Source organism: Artibeus jamaicensis, unplaced genomic scaffold, assembly GCF_021234435.1.
Source record: "Artibeus jamaicensis isolate MK-2021 breed Jamaican fruit bat unplaced genomic scaffold, CSHL_Jam_final contig_548, whole genome shotgun sequence".
In the NCBI taxonomy this organism is placed as follows: Eukaryota; Metazoa; Chordata; class Mammalia; order Chiroptera; family Phyllostomidae; genus Artibeus; species Artibeus jamaicensis.
The window spans coordinates 13,461,538-13,487,276 of NW_026521883.1; the positions used below are offsets into that span (position 1 = coordinate 13,461,538).

A 25,739-nucleotide genomic window follows, 5' to 3' on the forward strand; every position below is an offset into this window, starting at 1 on the left:
ATGTTATAATATACAATTAGTGAAGCGATCAATGCCAACGTAAAGAACGTAAAAATGGCTCTTTGAAACGCTAGGCTGCGTCCCAGCGCAGGTGGAGGACGCACTGTCAACCAAGGCGCCAGCCACTTCTGGAAGGAAAGACGGGCCTTCCCCGCGGCGCATGCGCAGGCGGTAGTTCGCCTAGGCTGAGAGGGCGGAGAGAGGGACTCCTGGGTTTCACGTAAACGCCACGCCTCCGCCAGCTGCCACGCCTGCAGAAGGTCGGGATATAGTCATTTCCACCGGGGCAGCTCTTTGCATCCGGGTCAGCTGCGCCGCTGCTGCTGTGCCGCTGCTGCTGCTGCTGCTGCTGCTGCTACGGCTGCAGCCTTGACCGGGGTGCTTGGACTTGCGTTTCCACTGTTGTCCGAGGCGAGCGGACTCCGCTCGGCGCTACCTTGTGCGACCTGGCCGTCAGCTCCACGTCGCCGGCCTGGCGGGGCGAAGAAGACGAGGGGGCCAAGGCTTCCTCCGGGGTGAGTGAGGCCCGGGAATGCTGGGCACGGCGGGTCCCAGCTGAGAACAAGCCTGCGGACGGTCGTCTGAGGGGCGCGTGCCTCGGGAGGGCCAGAGAGAGGCTGCCCGGAGCGTTATCCTTTGTAGGGGGCGCCATAGAACCTGCCCCGGAGGCGCTTCCCGGATCCCCGCCCAGCGTAGGCCCCCGCCCTTGGCTCGGCTCCTGTTTGCAATTGCCATCCTTGCCCCCACCACCTGCTTTTCCGTTTGTGGTGGTTGTGCTGCGGATGGAACCTGCCCCGTTCTGTGCCCCCCTGCACACACCCCGGTCTGGATGCGGTGACTGAGACACGTTGGTCCCCTGTTTATGCCCAGCGTCCGACCCAGTGCGGAACAAAGACACTTAGACTTCTAGTGTGCCTCGGAGAATAAACACGAGAGCGGCGTCTGTAATCAGGGCTTTAATAGACCTTCCTACGTGAAAAGCTGGGTTCCTGCGTGAATTCAGACATTATCTTGTACCTAAATACCTAGCAAAAAATGGTTTCGGCTTTCTGGTTGCATCTGATGCCACTGGAGATCTACCAAATCAGCTCATGTTAAATAAAAACTATTCGGTTCTATTACGTTACTTTGAAACTTCTCTTGTCTGTCCCAGGTGCTCTTTGAGAGCCCAGGTTTTGTCGTGTTCGTCTAGGTAGTCGTGTGTGATTGCATTATAGTGTTGCTTTTTCGGTCTCAGCTTTCTTTATTAGTATCTCTATTTCTCCTAATGCTTAATTTCTTAATTTTCTTAATTAAACATATTCTTTCTCTGATATTCTGTAATTCTGCAATTTGTAAGTGATAAGATCTGTCAAAATTATAACTGAAATTACTCAATGTAGTTACCTGCATACTATTTTCTTGATGACCTTACATGCCTTCTTATTTCTTGTCATTTTACATTTTCTCTAAGCTCTGATTCTTAGTCTGCATAATCTTCTCTGTTGCAGCCTAATATTGTTGGGGTTTGGACAGGAAGTATTACAGGTCCACTTCTGCAAACATGGTACTTGAACTAGATCATCATAAGTCACTAGGCATTACAGCACTTTTGGAGCTAAGTGTAACCAAATCTGGCATTACGGGCTTAGTCTGTATAAAGTTGCCAGTGAACTGGAGACACTGTGCTGCATTGGAAATAGTCTAGGTCTGGGTATCAGGATGTAATTTCACTTGCCTCATATATAAGATAAAAGAGGATAATAACACCAGTGTTTTATACCAGACAAAATTGTTGGTTGCAACATATGAAATGATGAATGTGCATGTGGTTGGTTAGTAATTGTGAAAAGCACTCTTTAGGAAAGCAATTCTATTCATTCCATCTGGAGTAAAGCTGGTAGCAGGAGCAGTGAGCAAGGAAGGCATTTAAGAAAGGAAGTAGTATATTTAGCCAAATCTGATAAATTAGCTTTGGCTGGCAGTAGATTGAAAAATGTCTTGTAAAGCTTATATCCTTCCTATACAGCAGAATACTAGTATAATATGATGATAGTAATATTCCAAAGTTATAATAATTGTAACTACAACAAAGTGTTAGAGATTAGTTATTAGACTTTAATCATTTTAAAGGTCTCAGCATGTCCAGTGTGGTCTGCTTATCAGTAATTTAATAAATGTACCTTTTATAGGTGTGATATATTATCCTTTGTTCTATCTTAACGATTTTGAGAAAAGACAGTACCATTGTAAATTTTCTTCAGTTTTGTGTTAACATTTCTGATAGAGTATATCATTTCATTCTTTGTTTTAATGGATTTAATTGACATAAAGCATTAGTTTCAAGTGTACAACATGATTTGATATTTGTATACATTGTGAAATGATGACCACAATGGAGTCTAGTTAATATCTATCACCATGCATAGTTAATAACTTTTTTCTTGTGATGAGAACTTTTAAGATCTCTCTTAGCAACTTACAAATACATAATACAGTATTATTACTGTATTATATTCACCATGTTGTATATTATATCCCCAGGACTTATTTTATAATCGAAGTTTGTACCTTTTGACCCCTTCGATCTTTTTGCTCACTGCCCCACGCCCACCCCCTGCCTCACCTTTGGCAACCACCAGTCTGTTCTCTATCTGTGAGCTCAGTTTTGATTTTTTGTTTTGAGGGGATGTTTTTGTTGCTTTTTAGATTCCACATGTACATGAGGTCATATAGCATTCATCTTTCTCTGTCTATTTTACTTAGCATAATGCCCACATAATCCATCCATGTTGTTGCAAATGGGAAGACCGTCCTTTTTAAAAAAATTTTAAGGAACTTTTATACTGTTTTCCGTAGTGGCTGCACCAGTTTTCATTCGTACCAATAGAGTGCAAGGGTTCTTTTTTCTCTACATCCTCTCCAGTACTTGTTATTTCTCATCTTTTTAATAATAGCCACTCTGACAGGTGTGAAGTGGTATTGTGTCCTTGCTTTCAAGGAAGCAGTGACCAGAAAACATGTAGCATTTTTCCAGGGGTGCTTAGTGATCTTTGTAAAGACATAAGATGGCCTAAATTATTTTTCTGTAGTGCTGACAGTGTTGCCAACCTCCTAGGAGAAAGCAAACATAAATATTTAGAATGAATCCCTTTCACTTAAATGGGGAAGTGAAAAGCTTGCCTGGGCATTTCCTTCTGCCAACTGTAATTGTTTTTGGCATAGATGCGGTTACTAGCACCTATGCTAACAGCATTGTTAAGCTCCATAATGGTCAGTATTTAATTTTTGCTTTATATTGCTAAGCTGCGTGGGGAAATCCCTTTCTTTGCTGTTGAAAGCAAGTCTGTTGAAAAATTAGGTTATTTTAACAAAGACTATCTTAAAGTGTTATTTCCTCATTCTGATTTACAAAGTCTACGAACAAAAAATGGGAAACATCCACAGTTAACTTCTAAGTCAGCAATATCCTGGTTTCCTTCAAAGCGCTTGTGCTTATATTGCTTCTTTCTTTCCTGTTTCCTGTTTGTTTCCTGTTCTTAGAGCAGCTAATGATAAAATGCTTCCAAGAACAGTACTCTCTGTATTGTTTCATCCGTTTTTATCTACCTAGTGTACTTTTCTTCTAAAGTTTGTGATGAAGTGGTGAATGTGTCTTAATCTTTACTTCTAGGTTTTATTTAACTGGCTGGTGGGATTTTTTTCATATATTTCATTGATTATGCTATTATAGTTGTCTCGTTTCTTTTTTCCCTCTCCACCCTGTACCACCCCTCCCACCAGCATTCACCCACCTTAATTCATGCCCATGGGTCATACATTTACGTTCTTTGGCTTCTCTGTTTCCCATACTATTCTTAACTTCCCCCTATTTTGTACCTACCATTAATGCTTTTTTCCCCCTGTACCTTTTCCCTCATTCTCCCCTTCCCCCACTCCCCCTGCTGATAACCCTCTATGTAATCTCCATTTCTGTAAATTCTGTTGCAGTTCTAGTTGTTTGCTTAGTTTGTTTTTGTTTGTTTTTTAGGTTCAGTTGTTGATAGTTGTGAGTTGTCATTTTACTGTTCACATTTTTTATCATTTTTTCTTAGATAAGTCCCTTTAATATTTCATATAATAAGGTCTTGGTAATGATAAAATCCTTTAACTTGACCTTACCTGGGAAGTACTTTATCTGCCCCTACATTCTAAATGATAGGTGTGCTGTATAGAGTAATTTTGGATGTAGGTCCTTGCCTTTCATGACTCTGAATACTTCTTTCTAGCCCCTTGTGAGCCTGCAAAATTTGTTTTGAGAAATCAGCTGATAATCTTATGGGAACTACTTTGTAGATAACTCTCCTTTTCTCTTGCTTTTAAGATTCCCTTATCTTTCATCTTGAGTAATTTAGTTATGATGTGCCTTGGTGTGTGCTTCCTTGTGTCCAAATTCTTTGGGACTCTCTGAGCTTCCTGGACTTCCTGGAAGTCTGTTTCATTCTCCAGATTGGGAAGTTCTCTTTCATTGTGTCTTCAAATAAGTTTTTAATTTCTTGCTCTTCCTCCTCTTCTGACACTCCTATGATTCAGATGTTGGAATGTTTAAAGGTGTGCTGAAGGTTCCTAAGCCTCTCCTCGTTTTTTTGAATTCTTGTTTCTTCATTCTGTTCTGGTTAAATGTTTATTTCTTCCTTCTGGTCCAGGCCATTGATTCGAGTCCCATTTTCCTTCCCATCACTGTTGGTTCCCTGTACATTTCTTTATTTCACTTTGCATAGCCTTCACTTTTTCCTCTATTTTTCGACCATACTCAACCATTTCTGTGAGCATCCTGATTATAGGATGTTTTGAGCTCTATGTCTGATAGATTGGCTATTTCTTTATCACTTAGTTCTATTTTTGGAGCTTTCATCTGTTCTTTCATTCGGGCCATATTGTTTTGTCTCAGTGTACCTGTTACATAGTAAGGGGCAGAGCCTTAAGGATTTGCCAGGGCAGAGCAACCCACTTGGCTACATTGTGATGCTATATGTGGGGGCGGGGGTCAGAGAGGGAACATTGCTGCTTGCTTGGCTCTTGGCTGGCTTTCAGTCACTTCCCTAGCTACCCACAAGCAAATTGGGCCCATCTGGTGCTGATTCCTGGGTGGATGGGCTTGTGTACATTCTAGGGCTCTGTGGGTCTCTCCAAGGAACTCTCCTGTGAGGCTGGGAGTTTATCCCGCTGCCGTAACCCCCACAGGTGTTTACAGCCAGAGGTTTTGCGGCTTTGTTTCCCCGAGCTGGAACTCTGGGTTGCATGGTCTGTCTCACTTCCCAGTTGTTCCTCCCAGTTTATCCGAACATAAATGTGGGACCACCTGGTCCACCAGTTGCTGCTTTGCCTGCCCCAGTCCTTTAGCCACCACCTTGCCGTGAGTACTTTCTGCCCCAGCTGCCCATCTCTGCCCCTCTTACCAGTCTGGATGAGTGTTTCTTCTTTAACTCCTTGGTGGTTGGGCTTCCTTACAGTTCAATTTTTCTGGCAGTTCTGGCTATTATTTGCAAATTTGTTGTTTTCCTTTTGGTTGTGCAAGGAGGCAAAGTGTATCTGCCTATGCCTCATCTTGGCCGGGAGTCCTAACTAGCTTATTTAATTACCCCCAAACTAAATATCCATGTTCACGCACTGTGATGTGTTAACATCACGTGATTTCAATATGATATTAAAGTAAACATTGAATGAATGGGCTGAATAGACATTTCTCCCAAGAAGACATACAAATAGCCACACATAAGAAAAGATGCTCAACTTCACTACTGTTAGGGAAATGTAAATCAAAACTATAGTGACATACCACCTCACACCTGATAGAATGGCTGTTATCAGCGAGACAATAACAATTGTTGGAGGGGGTGTGGGGAAAAGGGAACCCTCATTCACTACTGGTAGAAATGCAGACTGTACAGCCAATATGAAAAACAGTATGGCGGTTCCTAAAAAATTAAGAATAGAGTTACCATATGCCACAGTAATCCTTCTTCTGGGTATCTACCCCCCAAAACTCAAAAAAACATTTCTTCACAAAATTATATGTACCCCTATGTTCAGTGCAGCATTATTCACAGTAGCCAAGACATGGGGACAAGCGCCTTAGATAGAGGATTGGATAAAAATGATGTTGTACATATGTACTAGGGAATACTGCCCAGGCGTAAGAAAAGATGAAATACTGTCATTTGTGACAACGTGGATGGACCTTGAGAATATGCTGAACAAAATAAGTCAGTAAGAAAAAGCTCAAAATCATGATTTCATGCATGTAGGATATAAAACTGAAACTCATGAACACAGACAACAGTATGGTGGTTACCAGAGGGAGGGGGGTAGTTTAGGGTTAAAGGAACCAAATATATGGTGATGGAAATGATTTGACTTTGGCTGGTGGGCACACAGTGTGATATACAGATTATGTATTATAGAAATGTATACTTGAAACATATATGATCTTGTTAAACCAGTGTCACCCCCACAAATTTAGTTTTTAAAAAATTGAAAAATAAGCCTAAGAGGTTGAGCAAAACATAGGTTTCCTAGCCAGTGTCGTACCCTACAATTAAATATTCACTCATTTTGCTAATAGTTACAGGCCTGTTCTTCGCCAGGCACTGTGCTGGGTGTCGGGAATATAGTGGTAGCAACTTTGAGTTACTACTTTTATCTTTGAAATATTAAATATTTTTCTGAGTATGTGGGATATTTAAAAAAGGTACCCGGAACATCCTGATATTTTCTCAACACCCAGTTAAAAGAGACAATATAATAGAAACTTTCTGACTATTGAGTTTAGAGAAATATATTAGTTCACTTTAGAGTATCAAATAAATTCAATAAATATTAAAAAAGAAAACATTGAGAAGTGTAGTAAATTAAAATTTTGGAAGAAACTCAGTTTTCAGCCTTTAGTAACAGAACGTTTCCATCTCACATGAGCATAGAGTAATAAGTACTGAATGTTTGGGCTTTGGGGCCTTAATTTGGGATTTCTTTGTTTACTAGTACTGCATTCTAAGTAGAAGAGGCTGCGTGTTAACACAGGTATCCAGAGTTTTTGTGTATTTTCCTCTATAGTGTGAGGAAGAGTTGCTATCAGAACAACCTATGAAGTGATCATTGAAGATGTATGCTAATTACTTTAAAGTGTAGGCTGCATATTAGAAACAGAGAAGCTGTGAAATACATCAAGATTATTGTATTTTAAGTGTGTTTTGTTAATTTTTCAAAATTGCATGCCTCATGGTTTTGCCAGAGAATTAAAAGTGCCTTTCTCCTATATATAAAGTAACTTTTTGAAGCAAATTTGTTAATGAGAGAAAGACAGCATTTACCATTTTTCCATATTAACAGTTGAGTCCTCAAAAATTTAAAGCTTTCAAGGATGTTTGAAGCCTTCCCTTGAGCATAAATAGAAATTCAAACTGGGAAGACAGCCTCCCCTCTTGGCAGAGATACGAATATAGTTGATCATGTAAAGTCTGACACTTTAGAAAATTTCCAGTGCACGATAATTTTATTGTTCTAGAACATGATGCTTTTTCTGTACAGCTTTGTGCATCTTTTGTGTATTATAATGACATAGCAGATAAAGCAACCATGTCTTTGTTTTAGAAGACTCTTGTTTAAGTGAATGTGCATGGCTCACACCACTTGTTTTATATGATAAGTATTTTTAAAGTTATTTATACATGGTGTTAAATCAAATAGTCTGGAGAGATTTACTATGAAGAGAATCAGTTATTCTCCCCATCCCATGCTCTTCTAGTGGTGTAAACTACTTTTAACTTTGTTTTTAATACTTCTAGTGATATGTTGCTTTCTCAGTTAAGAAATACTAAATACTATATGTTTTACTGCTTTTTTAAATAAATAACTTTAGACATCTAATGTAAGTGAACTAAATACTAATTTATACCTCTTGCCCCCTAAAGTTGTCAATTTGTATTGCACTGTTAACCAGTTGATCTTCATGCCTTTTTAAATAATACATTTAAATCTCCATTTTTATTCTGTATTTAAATCTCTATTTCTTATTCCATCAACCAAAACAGTATTCAAGTTCCTCACTTTGTAAAATGAGGATCTTCGAACCCACATTCTTCTTTGGAAAACTAAAACTAAAATTTATGGCTTAAGTTAAAACATGTAGTTGCATGAACAGAAGTATTCACTAAGTTCAGTTGGTGAAAACTTATGCTGAAGTATAGATGAGAAAAGCTTGGTATAGATATGAAGCAAATCAAATGTAGCATAATTCATTTACTGGACAGTCAGTTACTGGACAGAGGCTCAGGAATTGTGGTTATTGAAACTGTCGGAAAGGAAATACAAATGACAGCACACCACTTGGCTCTGCTGAATCATGAGACCATAACTGCTGACCACTATAAATGCTGACCACTATTTCCTAGTGTTCAGTTTCTAGAATCAACCTCTATCCACAGAAAATGCATGGATCTAGAATAGAGAATATAGTTATTTACTTTGATTCCTTGCCCTTGCCCCCATTTTAAATCACACGCAAAATATATTCTATTTTTTGTTCTAATGTTTTTTTAAATGGTAGTTGCAACCAAATAAGTTGATTTCACGACCAGACTGTTGAACTAAAGCTAGAGGTATGATCTAAAGTATAAGATTGCTGTACCTTCTCAGCTGATAAAAAGTTAAATGAAAAATAAGCTGTTAACCTAATTTTTTTCTTTCCACAGGACGTTGGCTCTCTGGACTATCAGGAGCTGGCAGTTGACATTGAGTCCACGCTGAGGATGGAAGGTGTGGAACTTAAGGAAGAATGGCAAGACGAAGATTTTCCAGTGTGAGCAGAGCTTTTCAGTGAAAACAGATTTAGAACAAAGCTTCGACATTTCTATGTTGTGGTGTCCCCTATTAAATGAATATTGGGCTTGCTTTTCTGCTGTTAAGAAAAAAACTTCTTACATAAATAAGCAAAGACTTCCTAGATCATCTGGCCAGCTACCTTGACAGATTGGCATCTTTATTTACAATTATATTGGCACCAGTTGGGTTACTAGAAAAAGAGCAAAGGCAGATTTTTTTTCCAATTTTATTGAGAAATAATTGACATACATCACTCTGAGTTTAAGACATACAGCATGATAGTTAGCACACCTTGTATTTCAATGATGTTACCACATCATCATGGTCAGAGAACCATCACAGTCAGGTTTCTTCACAGTTGCAAAGGACTGATGGGAGTGCTGACTCATTGCATAGTACTTGATACTAGTAATAATGGAAACGTTAATATTCAACAGAATTGTAGCCATCATTACCATATTCACATTGTAACAGTTTAGCTTCCTCATACATTGTATCATATTTCACATTAAATTCATGCATCTAATTTCTGTTTGTAAATTTATAATCTTTATATTTGTTTTATAGTTGTATTTAAGGGCAGTTACATAAGGAAAAGTGGTTTATAAAATACTAAAGCATAAGAAACACTTTTATTCAGTCTTCCACATACTGTTTCTATTAGCTATTTTTAATAGAACTTAAAACTTCAAAACAATTTTATGTGATTTCTTGATTAAAAAGTATGTCTGTGCCTTCCAGACCTTTACCAGAAGATGATAGTATTGAAGCAGATATATTAGCTGTAACTGGACCAGAGAGCGAGCCTGGTAAGTACTTGACACTTTTAGTTTCAGTAAAATGATAGGCTTTGTGCTATTTTTTAACACATTTTTTTTTGTCAAGGAAAAAAATAATAATACCCAGCTGTTGTACCATGATAGGGAGCCAAAGGATAAGTCAAATGTTGAGGGGGGAAAATTTTTGGAATACTTTGGAGGATTTTGGAATTTTCTACACTTTAGGAATAAGAGATCATTTTTAGTGGTCAGAAGTGGCTGGGAGATCTTCCCCTATGTAAAAGGAAATATCCTTGCTGAGGGACATTATCTTGCCAGGACGTAGAAACAATACTGATCAGAATCTAGAGTTGCAAATTGTGCTTTGGGATTGTGTTTAATTAATGTAATTTTTCCTAAGGATGAAGTGGGCATTTAAGCATTCCTTTTAATACATGTTTTACTTGGTTTACTCATTCCAGGCCCACTAGAAGTTAATGGAAATAAAGTAAAAAAGAAACTAATGGCTCCAGACATTAGCCTGACCCTGGACCCTAGTGATGGCTCTGTGCTGTCAGATGACTTGGATGAAAGTGCGGAGATCGACTTAGATGGCTTAGACACGCCGTCGGAGAACAGCAATGAGTTTGAGTGGGAAGGTAAATGTTCTGTTGCTTTTATCTGACCTTTGTTAATGAATGTTGGTCTCTCTATACGCACATGTTTTGTAATGGCACTCTCATAGTAGGATAATTTTAAAAACTTAAGGCTTGATCATGAAACCAATTAAAAGTAACGATTAAAGGATTTTGTTGAAATATGATATTATTCTTTATAAAGTTCATGAATTTTTTACTAAATTGTGAGATTCTGATAACACCAAATATTCTCATGGCTTTTGAATTATTTGTAGTAAATTACACCGGTGGCTTTATTTATTTTATCTTTTTTTCTTAATTGACCAACGCTGTAAAGTTGTGCTTTTTCATTTTCAGTATCAAAATATTGCTTGATAATTATGGCATATTCTTATGTTCAATTCATCAGCAAAGAAAAAAAGCTTTGAAGATCTGTACTAAAAGTGGTTAAGGATTTGCAGAGTGGGAGTTCTAAAGGGAGTTTTTTAGGGTGATTTTTTAAATAGGTTTGCCTGATAGTGCTACACTTTGTAAACCACCAGCTTGAATCCCCGTGTACTTTAGCCCCCAACTTTCCATAACTCATCATTTGTTATCAAGAATCCAAAAGAATTTGCATGTGTTTTGCTTTGCGTGCTTTCTTTAATTAGATAATTGTTGTTTATAGTATCTTTGTATTGTTAGTAATTTTTACATATATATTCCATCTTTAAAGGGATTTTTAACTTCAAAGCACTGTTTAGTGCTAAGTATTGTTATCTGCAGTGAAGAGTTAAGATCCTCGATATGCTATATCTTTTGTTCCTTTTTTTCTTCCCTATTTTACTGGTTCAATAAGCAGTCCAGTAATAAGCAATATTTTATAAAGATAACTGAAAGTTTTCTGCATATGTGTTTTGTCTCTTCTTTCTTTAATGCTGCTGTAGTCATTTCCTGGAAGGATATTTTCCGTTAACAGCTTTATCTTGGAAACAAACAACTAACATGCAGTAGGCCCCCCCTTCCCCCATCTTTTGGTAAGGACTATGATGCTAAAATTTTGAAAATCATTACATCACTAAAAATCAGCTAATACGCAATCTTGAAATATAAATTACACTTAATCATCAGTGCCTATGCTTTGGCTAATGTCAATTTAAAATATACTTTTGCATGTGTACTTCAAAATATTATCAGTAAATTTATGCTTAAAAATTGATCAAATGAGAAATAATTACTGATTAGTTAACCACTTTCTACTGGTATCATAATGTTGGGGAATGATTTATGTGCTCAACAACAACAACAAAAAACGATTGTCTCCTAGTAATTAAGTAACCTGCAGTGTTGACAACTGTCAAGGACAATCTTATTATAAACAGAATGGGAAAGGCATTTTAGGGCCATTGTGCTAAGATTTTGATGGCTATGAATTACCTTCTCTGAACTTGTGGATATACCTTGTACTATGATTAGGTGCTTTCTGAATTAGGCAATACAAAAAAAGTTAATTATGATTTCCAAATATAAAATGACTTCATATCAAGAGCAAGCCTTTCCTTCTGTTATGGAAAAAATATTTTAAATTCCACAGGAAGTATAATGAAACATTCTCCAAACATTCTAATTAGATAGCAAAGTGGTTAACATGTAATTTATTTTTGTGGTATAAATAACCATTTGGGATTCAAAACTTTTTATTTTGATAGATGATCTTCCAAAACCCAAAACTACTGAAGTGATTAGAAAAGGCTCGATTACGGAATACACAGCAACAGAGGAAAAAGAAGATGGACGACGCTGGCGGATGTTCAGGATCGGAGAACAGGACCACAGAGTTGATATGAAGGCAATTGAACCCTATAAAAAGGTTATCAGTCATGGAGGTAAGGATTAATAAAGATTGTCAAGATTTTTTAAATGTAATATCAGAAACCTAAATGCTTGAAGAAGCTCTCCCTTGAGAAATTACATAATTTTGAAATCATAATAAACACTTACCATGCCATTTTAGAAATATAACAGGTTTGAAGTAAAACGATAAAAACCAACATTTAAAATCATTAATACACGTACATAGTAAGTTCAAAAGGTCTAAGAATGTGCAATGAAAACTCTCCCTCCCACCCTGTCCCTTGACACTGCCCTGCAAAACTGAGACTTTCTCCCCTATTTTGGCCATTTCTAATTTATGTGCAGTGAAATGTTTTAATCCATTTTTGTAGCATTTGCAATTTTTTCCAGTTTCACTGAGATATAATTGACATGTAACATTGTATTGTAAGTTTAAAGATGTATACAGCATGTTGATATGGTACACTTAAATATTATAGAGTGATTGCTACCATAGCCTTACCTCATCAGCTCACATAATCACCATTTCTTTTTTGTGATAAGAACATTTAAAATCTACTTTCTTGCCCTGGTCAATATGGCTCAGTTAACTGAAGCATCGTCCTGTGGGCCAAGTAGTTGTAGGTTTGATTCCCGGTCAGAACACATGCCTAGGTTTCAGGTTTGGTCCCTGGTCTGGGCATGTACAAGAGGAAACTGATCAGTCAGTGTTTCTCTGTCATGTCAATATGTGAGGAGTGAAGCGGAAAAAAAATGAAAAAGAACCTACTTTCTTAGCAACTTTCAAATACATAATTCAGAATTATTACTAACTGTTGTCACCATGCCGTGTATTAGATTCCCCAAAATACGCATCTTCTAACTGCAGGTTTGTACTCTTTGACATGTCTCCCCTCTTCCCCTCCTTCAGCCCGTAGTAACCACCATTCTATCTGGTTTTGTTTCTGTGGGTTTGACTTTTTTAGATTCCATATCTAAGTGATACCATATTTGTCTTTATTCTGTCTGACCTATTTTATTTCACTTACAGATGTTCTAATCCTAAGTGTACAGTTCAACGACTTTTGACGTATTCCCTTGTATAGCCTACATCCCTAGACAGGTAGAGCATTGTCACTGCCCCAGAAAATTCTCTGTACCCCCTCCCGAGGACTGCCTCTCCAGTAACCACTGTTCTCATGTATGCCCCATGATTAGTTTTGCCTGTTTCCAAATTCATGTCACTGGAGTCATATGGTGTGTATTCTTTGGTCTACTTTTGCTCAGCATAACATTTTAAAAATTCACCCATGTAGTTATATGCACCCATAGTTCATTCCTTTTTCCTGCTTAGTGGTTTTCCATTGCATGGGTAACCCCCAGTTTGCTTATCCTCTTCCTTTGCTGGACGTGTGAGTTGTTTCTAGTTTGAGCTATTACGGTTAAAACTGCCATGAACACTCTTAAACAGCAATCTTGTGGATATAAGTAAAACCTGGTTTTTTAAATGATGGCTCTTAATTTACCTTAACGCCCTGAACAAATATTTTGTCTTTACCACAAAGTAGAGAACCCGTTCATTCCACATTTTTATGGAGCATGTACTTTGTATATTTGAGGGATATACAAAAATATAAGGCTTTGTCCCTTTTCTTAAGAAATTTACAATTCAGGAAAAGCTATGAAATACAATTATAACTTCCGTCAGTCTGAATTGCTATATATAGAAGCTTATTTACCTCAGCTTTGTGTAAATAGTGCCTGAAAATTAGTGGTAGCCCAAATGTAACTCACTCTGTAGAGCTTGTCACATTACCTGAAATCTTCCTATGCTGGCAGGGGTCCACCTGGGTTAAGCTGATTGGGTTTGTTTTTTTTTTTTTCACATAAAATTATTTCCATTTAACTTACTCTCTGCCAAATCCCCTCCCCCCCCCCCCCCGCCACTTATTTCTGTGGTCTTCATCTGAAAGCAAATCACTTGAGTGTTTGCAGTTATATTACTCTGCCTAGTTTAATCTTATTCAGATGAAAAATAAAGGATAATCTGGGTCAGGAATCCACAGATGCATTAATTCAACTAGATCATAGCAAGTAGGTTTTGAGATCTACTTCATGGTTTAAACAAAGTATTTTTCAGAAATAATACTTAACTTTTCTTACAGGAAAATAATTAGTGCCATCGTATCCTGTTGAATTTATCAAAATTGTTTCGTGACTTAAGGGATCAAGCAAAGTAGTTAAGATTCTAATGTACTTGGAATGTTCAGACCTTTGCAGTGCATGTTAGTAAGCAGTAGAAATGAAAGGTAAAACAAAAATTGTTACTGGGTACATCTTAGTATCTAGATTACAATTCAAAAATACACATTTTTAGCACTGCTTTTCTTAGAATTATGTCAGAGATACAATCTTTTCTTGGGTATTAACACCCTAAAATCTACAAAATTCAGAGCAATGCTGAATGTAAAACTCTTTGAAAAGCACCCTCTTTAACCTAAGTTGCATAAGAATGTTTTATGGCAGATAATGTTGTGTTGTATCTGCTTGGATTACATCACCGTATTTGTCTACTTATTAAAATAAGTCTGGCTTTCTGATTATGCTTGTTAAGTGGGTTTCTGATTTTTATGCCTACCCTTTTCAGATTTTAGTGTTGTCCTTTTTTGACAGGAGGGAATTTAAAGATCTTTCAAAAAAATACTTTTTGATCCAGAAGTTTGTAGAAAGTAAACTGCAATACTCTTAAGAACCATGTCCTTAACAGATGTCCTCTGAAAAATCTTCAGAGTAAAATCATACTGGTGATTTTATCTTTGGTTTTTTGTTTGTTTGTTTGTTTTTTTCAGGATATTATGGGGATGGATTAAATGCCATTGTTGTGTTTGCTGTCTGTTTTATGCCTGAAAGTGGTCAACCAAACTATAGATACCTGATGGACAATCTTTTTAAGTATGTATATCTTCACAGAAATGTTTGGACAGAATTCTGAGTTAATCAGATGCCCAATTTGAGGAAGTAAAGGTTAGCTGGGTAAAAATTATAAGTATCCCATTTCTGGTCTTTTTAAGTACTTATTCTTTGACATTATGAAACTTACCTATTTCCTAAGTCAGCAGAAAAAAATTGTTATTTTAAAACTGGAAGGGATATTTCAGATGATCTGTTTTAACTTCTTTATTTTACATTTGAGAACACATTACACATTGAGTATAAAGAAATGACTTTTTCATTCTCATACAGGTAAATTACATTTACCTCCAAAAAAACAAATGTAACTAAGCTGACTCAGTTCTATTGTATTTCCACAAAATGCTCTATTTCTCAAGTTAGTGCAATTTTTTAAAAGTTTGTTTTGGAAAATTTCAGACATACAAAGGTAGAGAGCAGTATTGAATCTGTGCACCAATCACCCACTTCCACAATTACCAATCATCAATTATCTACAATTTATACTTCCCCCACTATAATTTTGAAGCAAATCCCAGATATCGTGTTATTTCATGTATAAACATTTCAACATGTATTTGTAAAAGATAACCATGTTGCCCCAATATAATTAATTTTATAAGTAAATGATAAGAACTCTTTTAGAATAATCATTATACCAACTAACTATTAAATTTTTTATTGAAGGAGAGAAGGGAACTGTATAATTTGAATAACCTAGTTATTCAAAACTAGTTCTGCAAAACTATATTTGAGGCTTTAATTTGTTTTTTTTTAGGTATGTTATTGGCACTTTGGAGCTGTTAGTAGCAGAAAACTACATGATAGTGTATTTAAATGGTGCAACAACTCGAAGAAAAATGCCCAGTCTGGGATGGCTCAGGAAATGCTATCAGCAAATTGATAGAAGGTACTAAAATGCAAGTTGAAAGCTATAGTCTGAATAATTTATATAATGGCCTTATTATTGTACATTATTTTCTGTTGCCACTTAAAAGGTCCCATGTTCACACTTTCTGAATTACATTTATTAATTTCATAGAAAGTTTCTGTTTTCTCAAGTCAGTATCTTAGAATGTTATAAAGGAAATTAGTTTTGATAATAGAACTTTATTTTTCCTTATTCATGCAGATTGAATATTTTCCTGTGATTTAAATTTTGGGAAAGAATGGAGAACTTAGTACCTTTCCTATTTTATTACACTCTGAGTTTTGCCTAACTTATAATGTTAACATATTTTATGTTAAGGTGCTTGTTTAGCTGTAATTCTTCTTTGGAATGAGTTCTAGAAGTGCATTCTCCTGGACGTTAGTCATCCATGCTAATGGAAGGAACTTTGATCCTCTCATTGGTTTGATTTGACCATAGTTAATCCAACTAGTTTAATCCATTCGGACCCTTTATAGGTTTCTCTTCATACCTAACCATGACATAGGCTAGTTCTTGTGATTTTAAAAAAAGAAAGAAAGAAAACTTCTTAATCACTTTGAGTGTGAAATATCTGTGATAAAACAGTTATTTGGTCATTTTAAGTTGTCTAAAATAATGCCTTTAATTTTTAATAAAAATTTTAGACTTTGTAAGAATGCACAGGATCTAATTTCTGCTGCCTGTTACTATGGTGATTTCCACTCCCAACTGTCATGGTGTTGAAATTAATACCAGTTTCCTCCCAGTTCTGAAAAATGTAAACAGTTGACAGAGTCCTAAAGACAAGGGAACGTATGTTAGGAGACATTTTAACAAAAGACTATACATAAATTTAACCAAGTGAAGTAAAGTTCATTTCATAGCAGTAGGAGGGAACATCAGAATTCAAGAGTTTTGTTTTGTTTTGTTTGTTTTTTGGCTTTGTAGGAGTATCACATCTAAATGAGAACTCTTGGGTGCGGGATTTTCAAGTAATTTTTTGTATAAATTTCCATATACTCATTGATGTCTTATCCTTTAGCATTAGGATTTCTACAGCTTTTTAAAATTTTCTTTCTTTTTCAACTCTAGGTTACGGAAAAACCTAAAATCTCTAATCATTGTACATCCCTCCTGGTTTATCAGAACACTTCTGGCTGTTACAAGACCATTTATTAGGTAATTTTCTGAATGCCTCTGACTTTATGAGAAAGCAGAAACACAGACTCCTTGTATGAATTTCTTGTCAGTTCTGTTGGTCAGAAATATTGAGGTAATTATTTTTATTTTCTTCCATAGCTCAAAATTCAGCCAAAAAATTAGATACGTCTTTAATTTGGCAGAACTAGCGGAACTTGTCCCCATGGAATATGTTGGCATACCAGATTGCATAAAACAGTATGTTTTGTTTTATTTCTTTAATTGTATTGGATCTTTATATTTTGATTGCAAGGGGTAAATATTTTTGATACTCATTTTTTCTCACTTCATATATAATACTTTGTAACTTCTCTTCTTTTTATAACAAAGGAAAAGGAGAAAAAGCCATTTTCTAGCACCTTCCCCATAAGTCACCATTTTCTTTAGCCAGTTGAAGAAATAAGAATAATTATTTCTGGTTGTGATTCATTTATATTTGTAAAGACTGGTTGGTTACAGTCTAAGAGGTGATTTCCCGATTGGTCAGTGCTGAAGAACATTCTCCAAACTTGTACATGCTTCTCTCCTCATTGGAGTGATTGGAGTAATTTGATTAAAAGCTCATCATGACATTAAGTAATATTACTAGAGAAAATATTATTTAGATCAGCACAGCCTTTAAACTTTCAAGTGACTGGAATTTACTCTGTTTACCAAATTCCCTTCTATCTAATTTTTAAAAGGGCTTGATAGGGGCTTCTAACATAAGTACTTGAGTATCATGGTGCTATAATGTAAAAAGGGTTTTTTTGTTTTGGGTTTTGTTTTTGTTTTTTTAGAGCGGTGGTTATTCTAAGATTTTAGTCTGCTTAATGTATCAAAGCCAGATTTTTTAAGTCAGTTTTGATTTTCTGTGTTACTCTATGAAATAACTTTTAGTTTTGCCTATAAACTTAAATAATTTCATTTCAGTGCATTTTTAGTATTATTATGTTGATAACATGTATATTTACTAAAATAACTCTTCCCTACCAAGGTATGAAGAAGAAAAGTTAAAAAAGAAACAAAAAAGGTATATGCACACCTTGACTGGGTTGCATTTAGACTAGTCCATTTGCACTGCACAGACTAACTCTTCCTTACTGGTTGGTTAGCTTGTAGACAAAGATAATGGCATTTATAAATATAAATATATCCCAGAACCCAAGTGCAGAGTGAGTCCAAAGTACCCGATGCTGAACATGGCTTGGATTTACTCTGTTTTAACACCACATATGATGCCAATTAGGAATTAAAGGCCACAGTCCATCCACCCCCTCCTTTTTGGTATAAATACTGATGGTGAAACAGAGAAATTACTAAGAATACTGTTTAAAAAATTAATTACTTTTAAGACTTTGTCTTTTTTGCCATATTTTTAAAATCTGGAACTTGTGCTTTTCAACTATTTGTGCACTTTTTAAAGAAATTATTTTATTTCCCTGGGGTTGATGATTATATTTAAAATGCCCATATTCTTTGGCTAACCAACATTGATTCCCTATATGCTTAAATGGCCTGCTAACCAGTCAAATTCTACATGTGACAAAATTCCTAAAAGTTCAATGTACCATTTAATAGTTAAACACTCTGCTTTCCATCTTAAATTTAATTTTGAATAATTCTGCTTTGAGCATAACACTATTATCTATTAATACTTTGGCATAGAAGATGAAAGGCCAGGGCATAAAACAGTTACATTTTACATAGTGATTTTTAAAAGTGTAGGATTTGGATCTAACTTGTTAATGGACTTTTAAAATATTGACAATTAAATTAGCAATATAATTTAATACAATCTTTCCTAAGAGGTAGGGTAAGAGGTTTATATGTAGTTATCATTTTGACCATTCTTAAGGAACCAATTATAAGTAACTGGAATTGGAACATTCTTAACTTTGGACATATTTTGTCTCTGTTGATGAGCAAGAATTCAGTTGACCAGGTGAGAGACTAATAGCTTTACCTTTCTGTGTGACCCTTTACAATTTAAACAAACATTTTAACAGAGACATGGACAGTGATTTCAAGATCTTGCTAATTTCTCATTCCTTTCTAGGCATTGGTGTGCATTTGTCAGACAAGTGGCTGAAATTAAAAATATAATCTGTAATTGTAGAGTATTTTGAAGCCAGCTGCTTCATAGATTTCAGAGTGAATTGCTTTCGTTAATGAAATCTGCTGTACTCTGCCTTTTAACAAAGTTTTTAGCGTTAACTGTTAATTTAGGTATCAGAGAAAAAAGTAGAACTATACTTTTTATATAAATGTATTGTTTGAAACCCACCCCTATTATTATTTTTTTATCTTTTTCTCCTTTTGTTCAACCTTAATTAGAATCATTACATATATCTTTCAAGCAGAAACTTCTTAGTTTTTGTACAAAGTTTAGCCTTAAAAAAATAATAAATCCTTGTTAGCTTGAAAATGATAACATTCAAGTTTTAAAAATAAAGGGGTATGTTTTTTAAAACCAAAAGTTAACAGGCTTCATGTGGGGGAGCTTACTTAAGGTGACATCTCTATGATGAGTACTCATGAGAAGGAGGATACAAAACTGAATGTTGAAGGACAGTCATGCATCACTTAATGATGGGATAAGTTCTGAGAAATGTGTGGCTAGGCTATTGCATCATTGTGCGAACATCTTAAGAGTGCACTTACACAGACCTGGGTGGTATAGCCTATACATACCTGGACTGTGTGGTATAGCCTGTTACTCCTAGGCTGTAAACCCGTACGGCGTAGAGCTGTACTGATACTATACATACTATAGGAAGTTGTAACAATGGTAAATGTTTGTTTATCTAAACAGAAAAGTTACAGTAAAAATACGTTGTAAAAGATAAAAAATGATACGCCTTATAGGACACTTACCAGGACTGGAGGTTGGAGGATGGAAGCTGCTCTGGGTGAATCAGTGTGAGTCATGAGTGAGTGTGAAGGCCTAGGACATTACTGTATCGTACTGCGCTGTGACGTTACAGTGTCACTAGGTGATAGGAGCTTTAGCTCCATTATAATCTTGTGGGGCCATCATGGTATATGAAGTCCATCATTGACATCATTACCTGGCGCATGACTGTAAGGGGCATTTTAATATATCACTTGACAAAATCATTTTTGAGAGAACGTTTTCTTGCCACTCTCTTATCAGTTAGATCTGTGCCCCAGCTGTGCTACAAGTCAGCATTTCAGTATGCCTATTGTAATTTAAACTTTAAATAAAGTTTATGTGCACTTGTATGTATTTTATAATTTTTAAAGAAACAACAGTTACATTTCTTGTCAGTGTCTTCTTGACTTTAAAAATTATCTTCCCTTGTTTGGGAAGTGTTTGGTAACCTTTTTTACTATGTCTGCTTCTTGGCAAAGCTTTGTTTTTAACAGAATAATGTTCTATGCTAAAAGTAATCATTACTTTTAAGAAGAAAATTATTCAGTTGCTAGTGTTTTATTATCTATATTGTTTTTCATTAAACAGAGTTGATCAAGAGCTTAATGGAAAACAAGATGAACCAAAAAGTGAACAGTAAGTTTGGCATCTAGCCCAAACAAGACTGAAGAATGTACTGATGAAGCAATGCTCTTTTTTGCATTTATAATGCATTTATTGGCCATGATTTTTATGTAACCTGTTAAAAAATTGACTTGACTTTTTTCTCAGTGGACTTTTGTATAAGGGACTGTTCACTGCTGTATTGGTGTTTGCAAATCTCTTGAATTTAGCTCTTTACTAGCTAATTGTATTGTAATCATTTTATATTTTGTATTGCTAAAAGTAGAGAACCACACTTATACTGCTTATATAAAGCAGTTTTTGCATTTGTTTATTGAACAGTGCATCTTCTTCAGTAAAATATTTATATGCCTAATTGGTAAAGGAAAGAGATAATATATATTTTTATGTTCTGAGCAATATTTTTTATGTATACCTGTCTTGTAGAAGAATGTACAGGTAAATAAGAATATGATTTTGTAAAGTGCATGTTGGAGTTTTTGTATTTTGTACATGGTTATCTACATTTCCTGGCTAACTTAAAAATCAAAGTGTCTCATAAGGTGAGGGACAGTTCAACTGGTTGTCATGAATACCCAAAGGTCATGTACATAATCTAAGTAGATTAGTATCATCCTAAGCTTTTTTTTATCACTTACAATATATTTTTCCTTACTTCAGAAGCACAAATAAAAGTGCATTGCACACTTTTTTTTAAAACTTAAACTTAAAAAGCCAGTTGTAGAACTAGAGAATTTAAGAGGCTAAGAATTGAGGTATATAAGAATATATGTATATGTGGGACATTTTATCCTCTGGCCAAAAGTCAAACCTTTATAAAAATCTTTGATTTGTTCACTAATGTGAAATAAGCTGTATCCAGGGTATCACTCTCCTGAAGCTGTGTGAGTGCAGTGTACTATTTGGAGAATGTGTTGAGTTATTCACTGTCATTACTTTTCTGTAGGAAACAGGAGCTGCTTTATTACGTGCTCTCAATATGGGCACTTTACCAAAATACTCGCCTATCGATTATTTGAACTTGATAGGTGTTTGACCTAGTCAGATGTGGTGCGTTATTTTCTAGATCTTAGAACATCATCGTATTGTACTATTTTGGGTGACACATTTGATACAGCATATAAACTCCTTGTTTAATTTAATAAGTACCTTGACTCTACATTGAAATAAATTGTACTTATGCCCCCAAACAAATAAATTTATCCACACAATCATCCTAAGAGAACCAATTGGTCTAATATTGTGTCATATACTTGTGTGACTCATACACATTTGGTAAACTTTGTACCCTTCTATTTGACAGTCACACCACATTCCAGCCCTTCTTATGAGGTAGTTTACAAAAGAGTGTCCTGGAAGAGCAAAATTAATAGTGAATGAGAGCTTAGCTTTTAAGATTTATTTTATCCTGGACTGAAGAAGACACATGTGGATTTTAGCATTGCCATTTTTAGTGTAAAGTTTTGTCTTCTTCAGGCATAAACTTGGCATGCTGACTTAAGTCCAGTTATGGGAGATGCTGGAGGATGAGATGCTCCTCAGCCCCTCCTGACTTAACTTGGGTCCAGCTACACGCAGATCCTGAACTAATGTCATAGTGAATAAAGTCCAAAGCGCTATTGCTTGCCCAGGTGTTGGAAACACTGTGTACTGAAAAAGTAAATTAACAATAACTTAGGCATCCCTTCTGACCTCACCATATGAGGACTATGAATGAATGAATTAAATAAGAATTTAGTTGTAATTAGAGTCTGTATTTGTGGAGCACTTTAAGTAGCCTTTTATCTAAGTCTTCATCTTGCTCAGAGTTAGCTAAACTTTATTAAACGGGTGGTTTTGCTCTACATCAAGTACCCAGTTCTTCTATTTCAACACTTCGTGTCTATTTACTTTTCCTTTTGCAAGCATTGTTCCCAACTACAGATACAACTTGTTTCAAAAAATGGCAGTTTTCTAACATTTTTTAGAAGTAGAATTAGTCTATATTCCATTAGAACATTAAAATTCATAGGGAACAGTGCTACCAGTGGGATGTATCGAAAGATTCACAGGGTACCTGCTCTAGCCTACACCTTAACAGAATCTGCCATAGGGACATGCCCCGTAGTGAATGTTACATAGTTATAAGACTTAAGATCATAACTAGTAGGTTAGAAGAAAGCATTTATTTGAGTTTGTTATTTGTAGCTCTGTGACATTTTCTCCCATGTTATTCTATTTTAATTTTCCACTACGGATTGAGGTCAAAGTACATGTATTTCTATTATCTTTCTGCTGGGGTCATCAATTTAACTTAACTAGTGTAATCTGATGCACCTTTCACTTTTGTTTGTTATACTTGGGCTCTATGTGCCTCTTTTTAGTCAGTAGTTTTTCAAATAAAGTTATTTGTGTTCTGCTTGGTTATACATGTTCCTAAGGAGCACCAGGGAAAGATGCTAAATTGACCCCATAGTTTAAGCTTAATGGTTTGTAACTTGGGGCTGGGTCGGGGGTGCAGATAATAAAGAAATATGACTCTGAAGTAGTGAGTAGCAGGTAGTTGGAAAGGAAGATAACAAAACAAGGAACTAAGAAAGAAAACTAGAGGGGTAAAGAATTAGCTGTTACCTAAGATGCCACTAAATGTGTCCCTGCTACATTAAGTACTGTGCATGGCAGCTGTTGGTACCATTTCTTGTATCCAGCAGGAAAACCTATAGTCTAGAAGCAGAATATATGAAGGGGGAATGGCTGATAATACCTATAATGAGAATGCATATTCTCCTCTGCTCTTTGTCTCTTCATATGAAAGCAAGCTTGAACAGACAGCAGTTATAGTGCACAAATTAAAGTTTAGGACTAGGTGTTTTCATACTTCATCATTGGTAAATATTAATCTAGTCTTCCCAAAATAGATATCACTGTTTAGTAACTGAATACTGAAATCTGCTGATTGACAAGTGTATTTTAGCAGCTAGAATTTCTTCAACAGCAATTCCAGAATTTAAAAAGGTAAGGGATCTGGTTTCTGATAGAGACTTTGTAAATGATTATATAGCAGTACTGTTCAGCTGTTTTTATTTGAGTGCTCAGGGAATTTGAAAGTGTTTAATGCAAGAAGTAGCTTTTTAGATTTTTTTCAGTTGATAGATAAATTAGCATTAGGATATATCAAGTAGAACAGGCCAGTTTCCTGATGAGACTGGTAGGCAAGATTGTACATAACATGACAACGGCTTCACCTTTCCTTTTCCTGTGTTATGTGTGAAAAATTGCTAACATTGCTCAATCAGAAGGGCAGAGGGGATAGGCTAAAAATAGAGATTTCTACCCCATTCTATTTTCACGCCTATGTTTTTCCTGTCATACTTAGAATTTTGCAAAATGGATCACAGATCTCAGAAGGATGGGATGAGTAGAGGAATTAATATACTTACAAGTTAGACCAAGTATTCTGTTAGAATTTATCTTGTCATAGAAAACAGGAATTGTGTAATTTAAGTCACTGTGAGAGAGTCAAGAATTTAAACTTGCATAGGAAAGTCAGCAGGTTAGGGAAGCGGGAGATTATCTACTCAGTGTTCTTAGTTCAGAAGAACTAACCCACAGAGCTTTTTATTCCTTTTTTTCTGTCCCAGGATTCTGAGTAAATTAGAGTCTGATCAGTGGTGAGTCCCTTGTGTAACTTTCCTTTAAAAGTTCTAAATGGTCACTGAAATAAGGTGATGTGTTGAACAGTAAGGACTGACACTAAAATTTGAACAGAACTGTTACTTTGTTGTAACTGTGTATGATAGATCCACTTAATTTTTTATATTTTGAGAACTACTTTAAAAAGCTATGAAAAGTTCACATAAAGCACTTAACAAACACCAGATGAAAATCAAGGTTTAATGCTTTCAGATTAATAAAGAATTAAGTAAGCTGTTTGCTTCTGATTCTGTCTTAATAAGACTATATAAGAAGACATTTGCATTTTTGAAATTTTGTTTCCATATTCCATGTGGCTAAGGAGGAACTTCGAAAATAATACTAACTAGCTATACCACTGCACTTTTTGTACACAGGCTTTCTAAAATTATGTCCCTTAAATGGTTTCTTTACATACACCTAGCTAGTAAATATTGATGGTGTTCCACGGCCATTGACTTGCACAGCCCTTGGGGCATCATTCAAATAGAACACAATTCAGAGTTTGTTCAATACTATAACACTTTGATAAATATTTCAAAAATTCAAATATTTTCTTAGCATTGGTTCACATGTTGCCATTAGACAAAATTAATGTACTGTGATCATTACTACTATTGAGATGATGTTGCCTCATTTAGTGCTTTCATTTTACAGTGTGAGAAATTCAGTTCTGATGAGTGTGTGTAAGATGTTTATGTGGTCCCTGTAAGAAATACTAGAGTTGGTCTTGATTTACTAGATGTAATATTTTATTTTCCTCTGACTTGTTAGGAATACAGTAACTTGTGTCCTGATCTGTTGCACATCGTATTTTTGCAACGTTAATGAATTTAAATAAATTAATTGTAAAGTTTGTTTTTGTCTCATTTTATCACATTTTTTCTGTCTTCCATTATGCTGCTGAATTTTTGCACTGAGTTATCTTGTCTTTCAAATAGTTTTAGATCTTTACTTTTTTTGTTTGTTTGTTTGTTTTTGAGATTTTATTTATCTTTAGATGGGAAGGAGAGGAGAGAAGGAGAGAAATATCAATGTATGGTTGCTTCTCGTGAGTCCCCTGCTGGGAACTGGCCTGTAACCCAGGCCTGTGCTGACTGGGAATCGAACCGCGATCGTGTACTTCGCAGGCCTGCGCTCAATCCACTGAGCTACACCAGCCAGGGCAGACCTTTACTCTTGATTCTCTGTCTATAATCTGGTGCTGGCTCATATTGTTCAGTGGGGGTGAAGAGTTTACCTTGTAATTTTAACATTATCTTGTTTTTGTTTTTTTCTTAAAATAAATTCCCAGATTTTATTAAAATTCTTTAAGTTTTTTTTTAAAGGATATTATGTATTTTTAGGAAGAGGGAGAAAAACATCAATGTGTGGTTGCCTCTCACATGCCCCCTGTTGGGTATCTGGCCCACACCCAGGCATATGCTGTGACTGGGAATCAAACCAGTGACCTTTTGATTGGC

The 25,739-nt window shown here is 35.8% G+C and overlaps 1 protein-coding gene across 3 annotated transcripts; it reads left to right on the top strand.

The window, feature by feature from the left end:
* Window positions 1-318: 318 nt before the first annotated feature.
* Window positions 319-25,123, top strand: BNIP2 (BCL2 interacting protein 2). Of its 3 annotated transcripts, XM_037151036.2 has the most exons (11): window positions 319-515; window positions 8,709-8,815; window positions 9,580-9,647; window positions 10,079-10,255; window positions 11,923-12,099; window positions 14,896-14,998; window positions 15,774-15,905; window positions 16,998-17,084; window positions 17,205-17,303; window positions 18,082-18,117; window positions 20,569-25,123. In XM_037151036.2, the coding sequence occupies exons 2-11, from the start codon at window positions 8,766-8,768 to the stop codon at window positions 20,618-20,620; spliced, it is 981 nt and encodes a 326-aa protein (XP_037006931.1). In that variant the 5' UTR covers window positions 319-515; window positions 8,709-8,765; the 3' UTR covers window positions 20,621-25,123. The 3 variants fall into 3 exon arrangements, with proteins under 3 accessions (XP_037006931.1, XP_037006932.1, XP_037006933.1); XM_037151037.2 differs by lacking the exon at window positions 18,082-18,117; XM_037151038.2 differs by lacking the exons at window positions 17,205-17,303; window positions 18,082-18,117.
* The last annotated feature ends 616 nt before the right edge of the window (window positions 25,124-25,739 follow it).

Bases quoted from the DNA above. Each gene is read 5' to 3' on its own strand.
- BNIP2 (XM_037151036.2), top strand. From the start codon at position 8,766: ATGGAAGGTGTGGAACTTAAGGAAGAATGGCAAGACGAAGATTTTCCA. The intron at 8,816-9,579 runs GTGAGCAGAGCT...TGTGCCTTCCAG, and splicing joins CAAGACGAAGATTTTCCAGT to ACCTTTACCAGAAGATGATA. The intron at 10,256-11,922 runs GTAAATGTTCTG...TTATTTTGATAG, and splicing joins CAATGAGTTTGAGTGGGAAG to ATGATCTTCCAAAACCCAAA.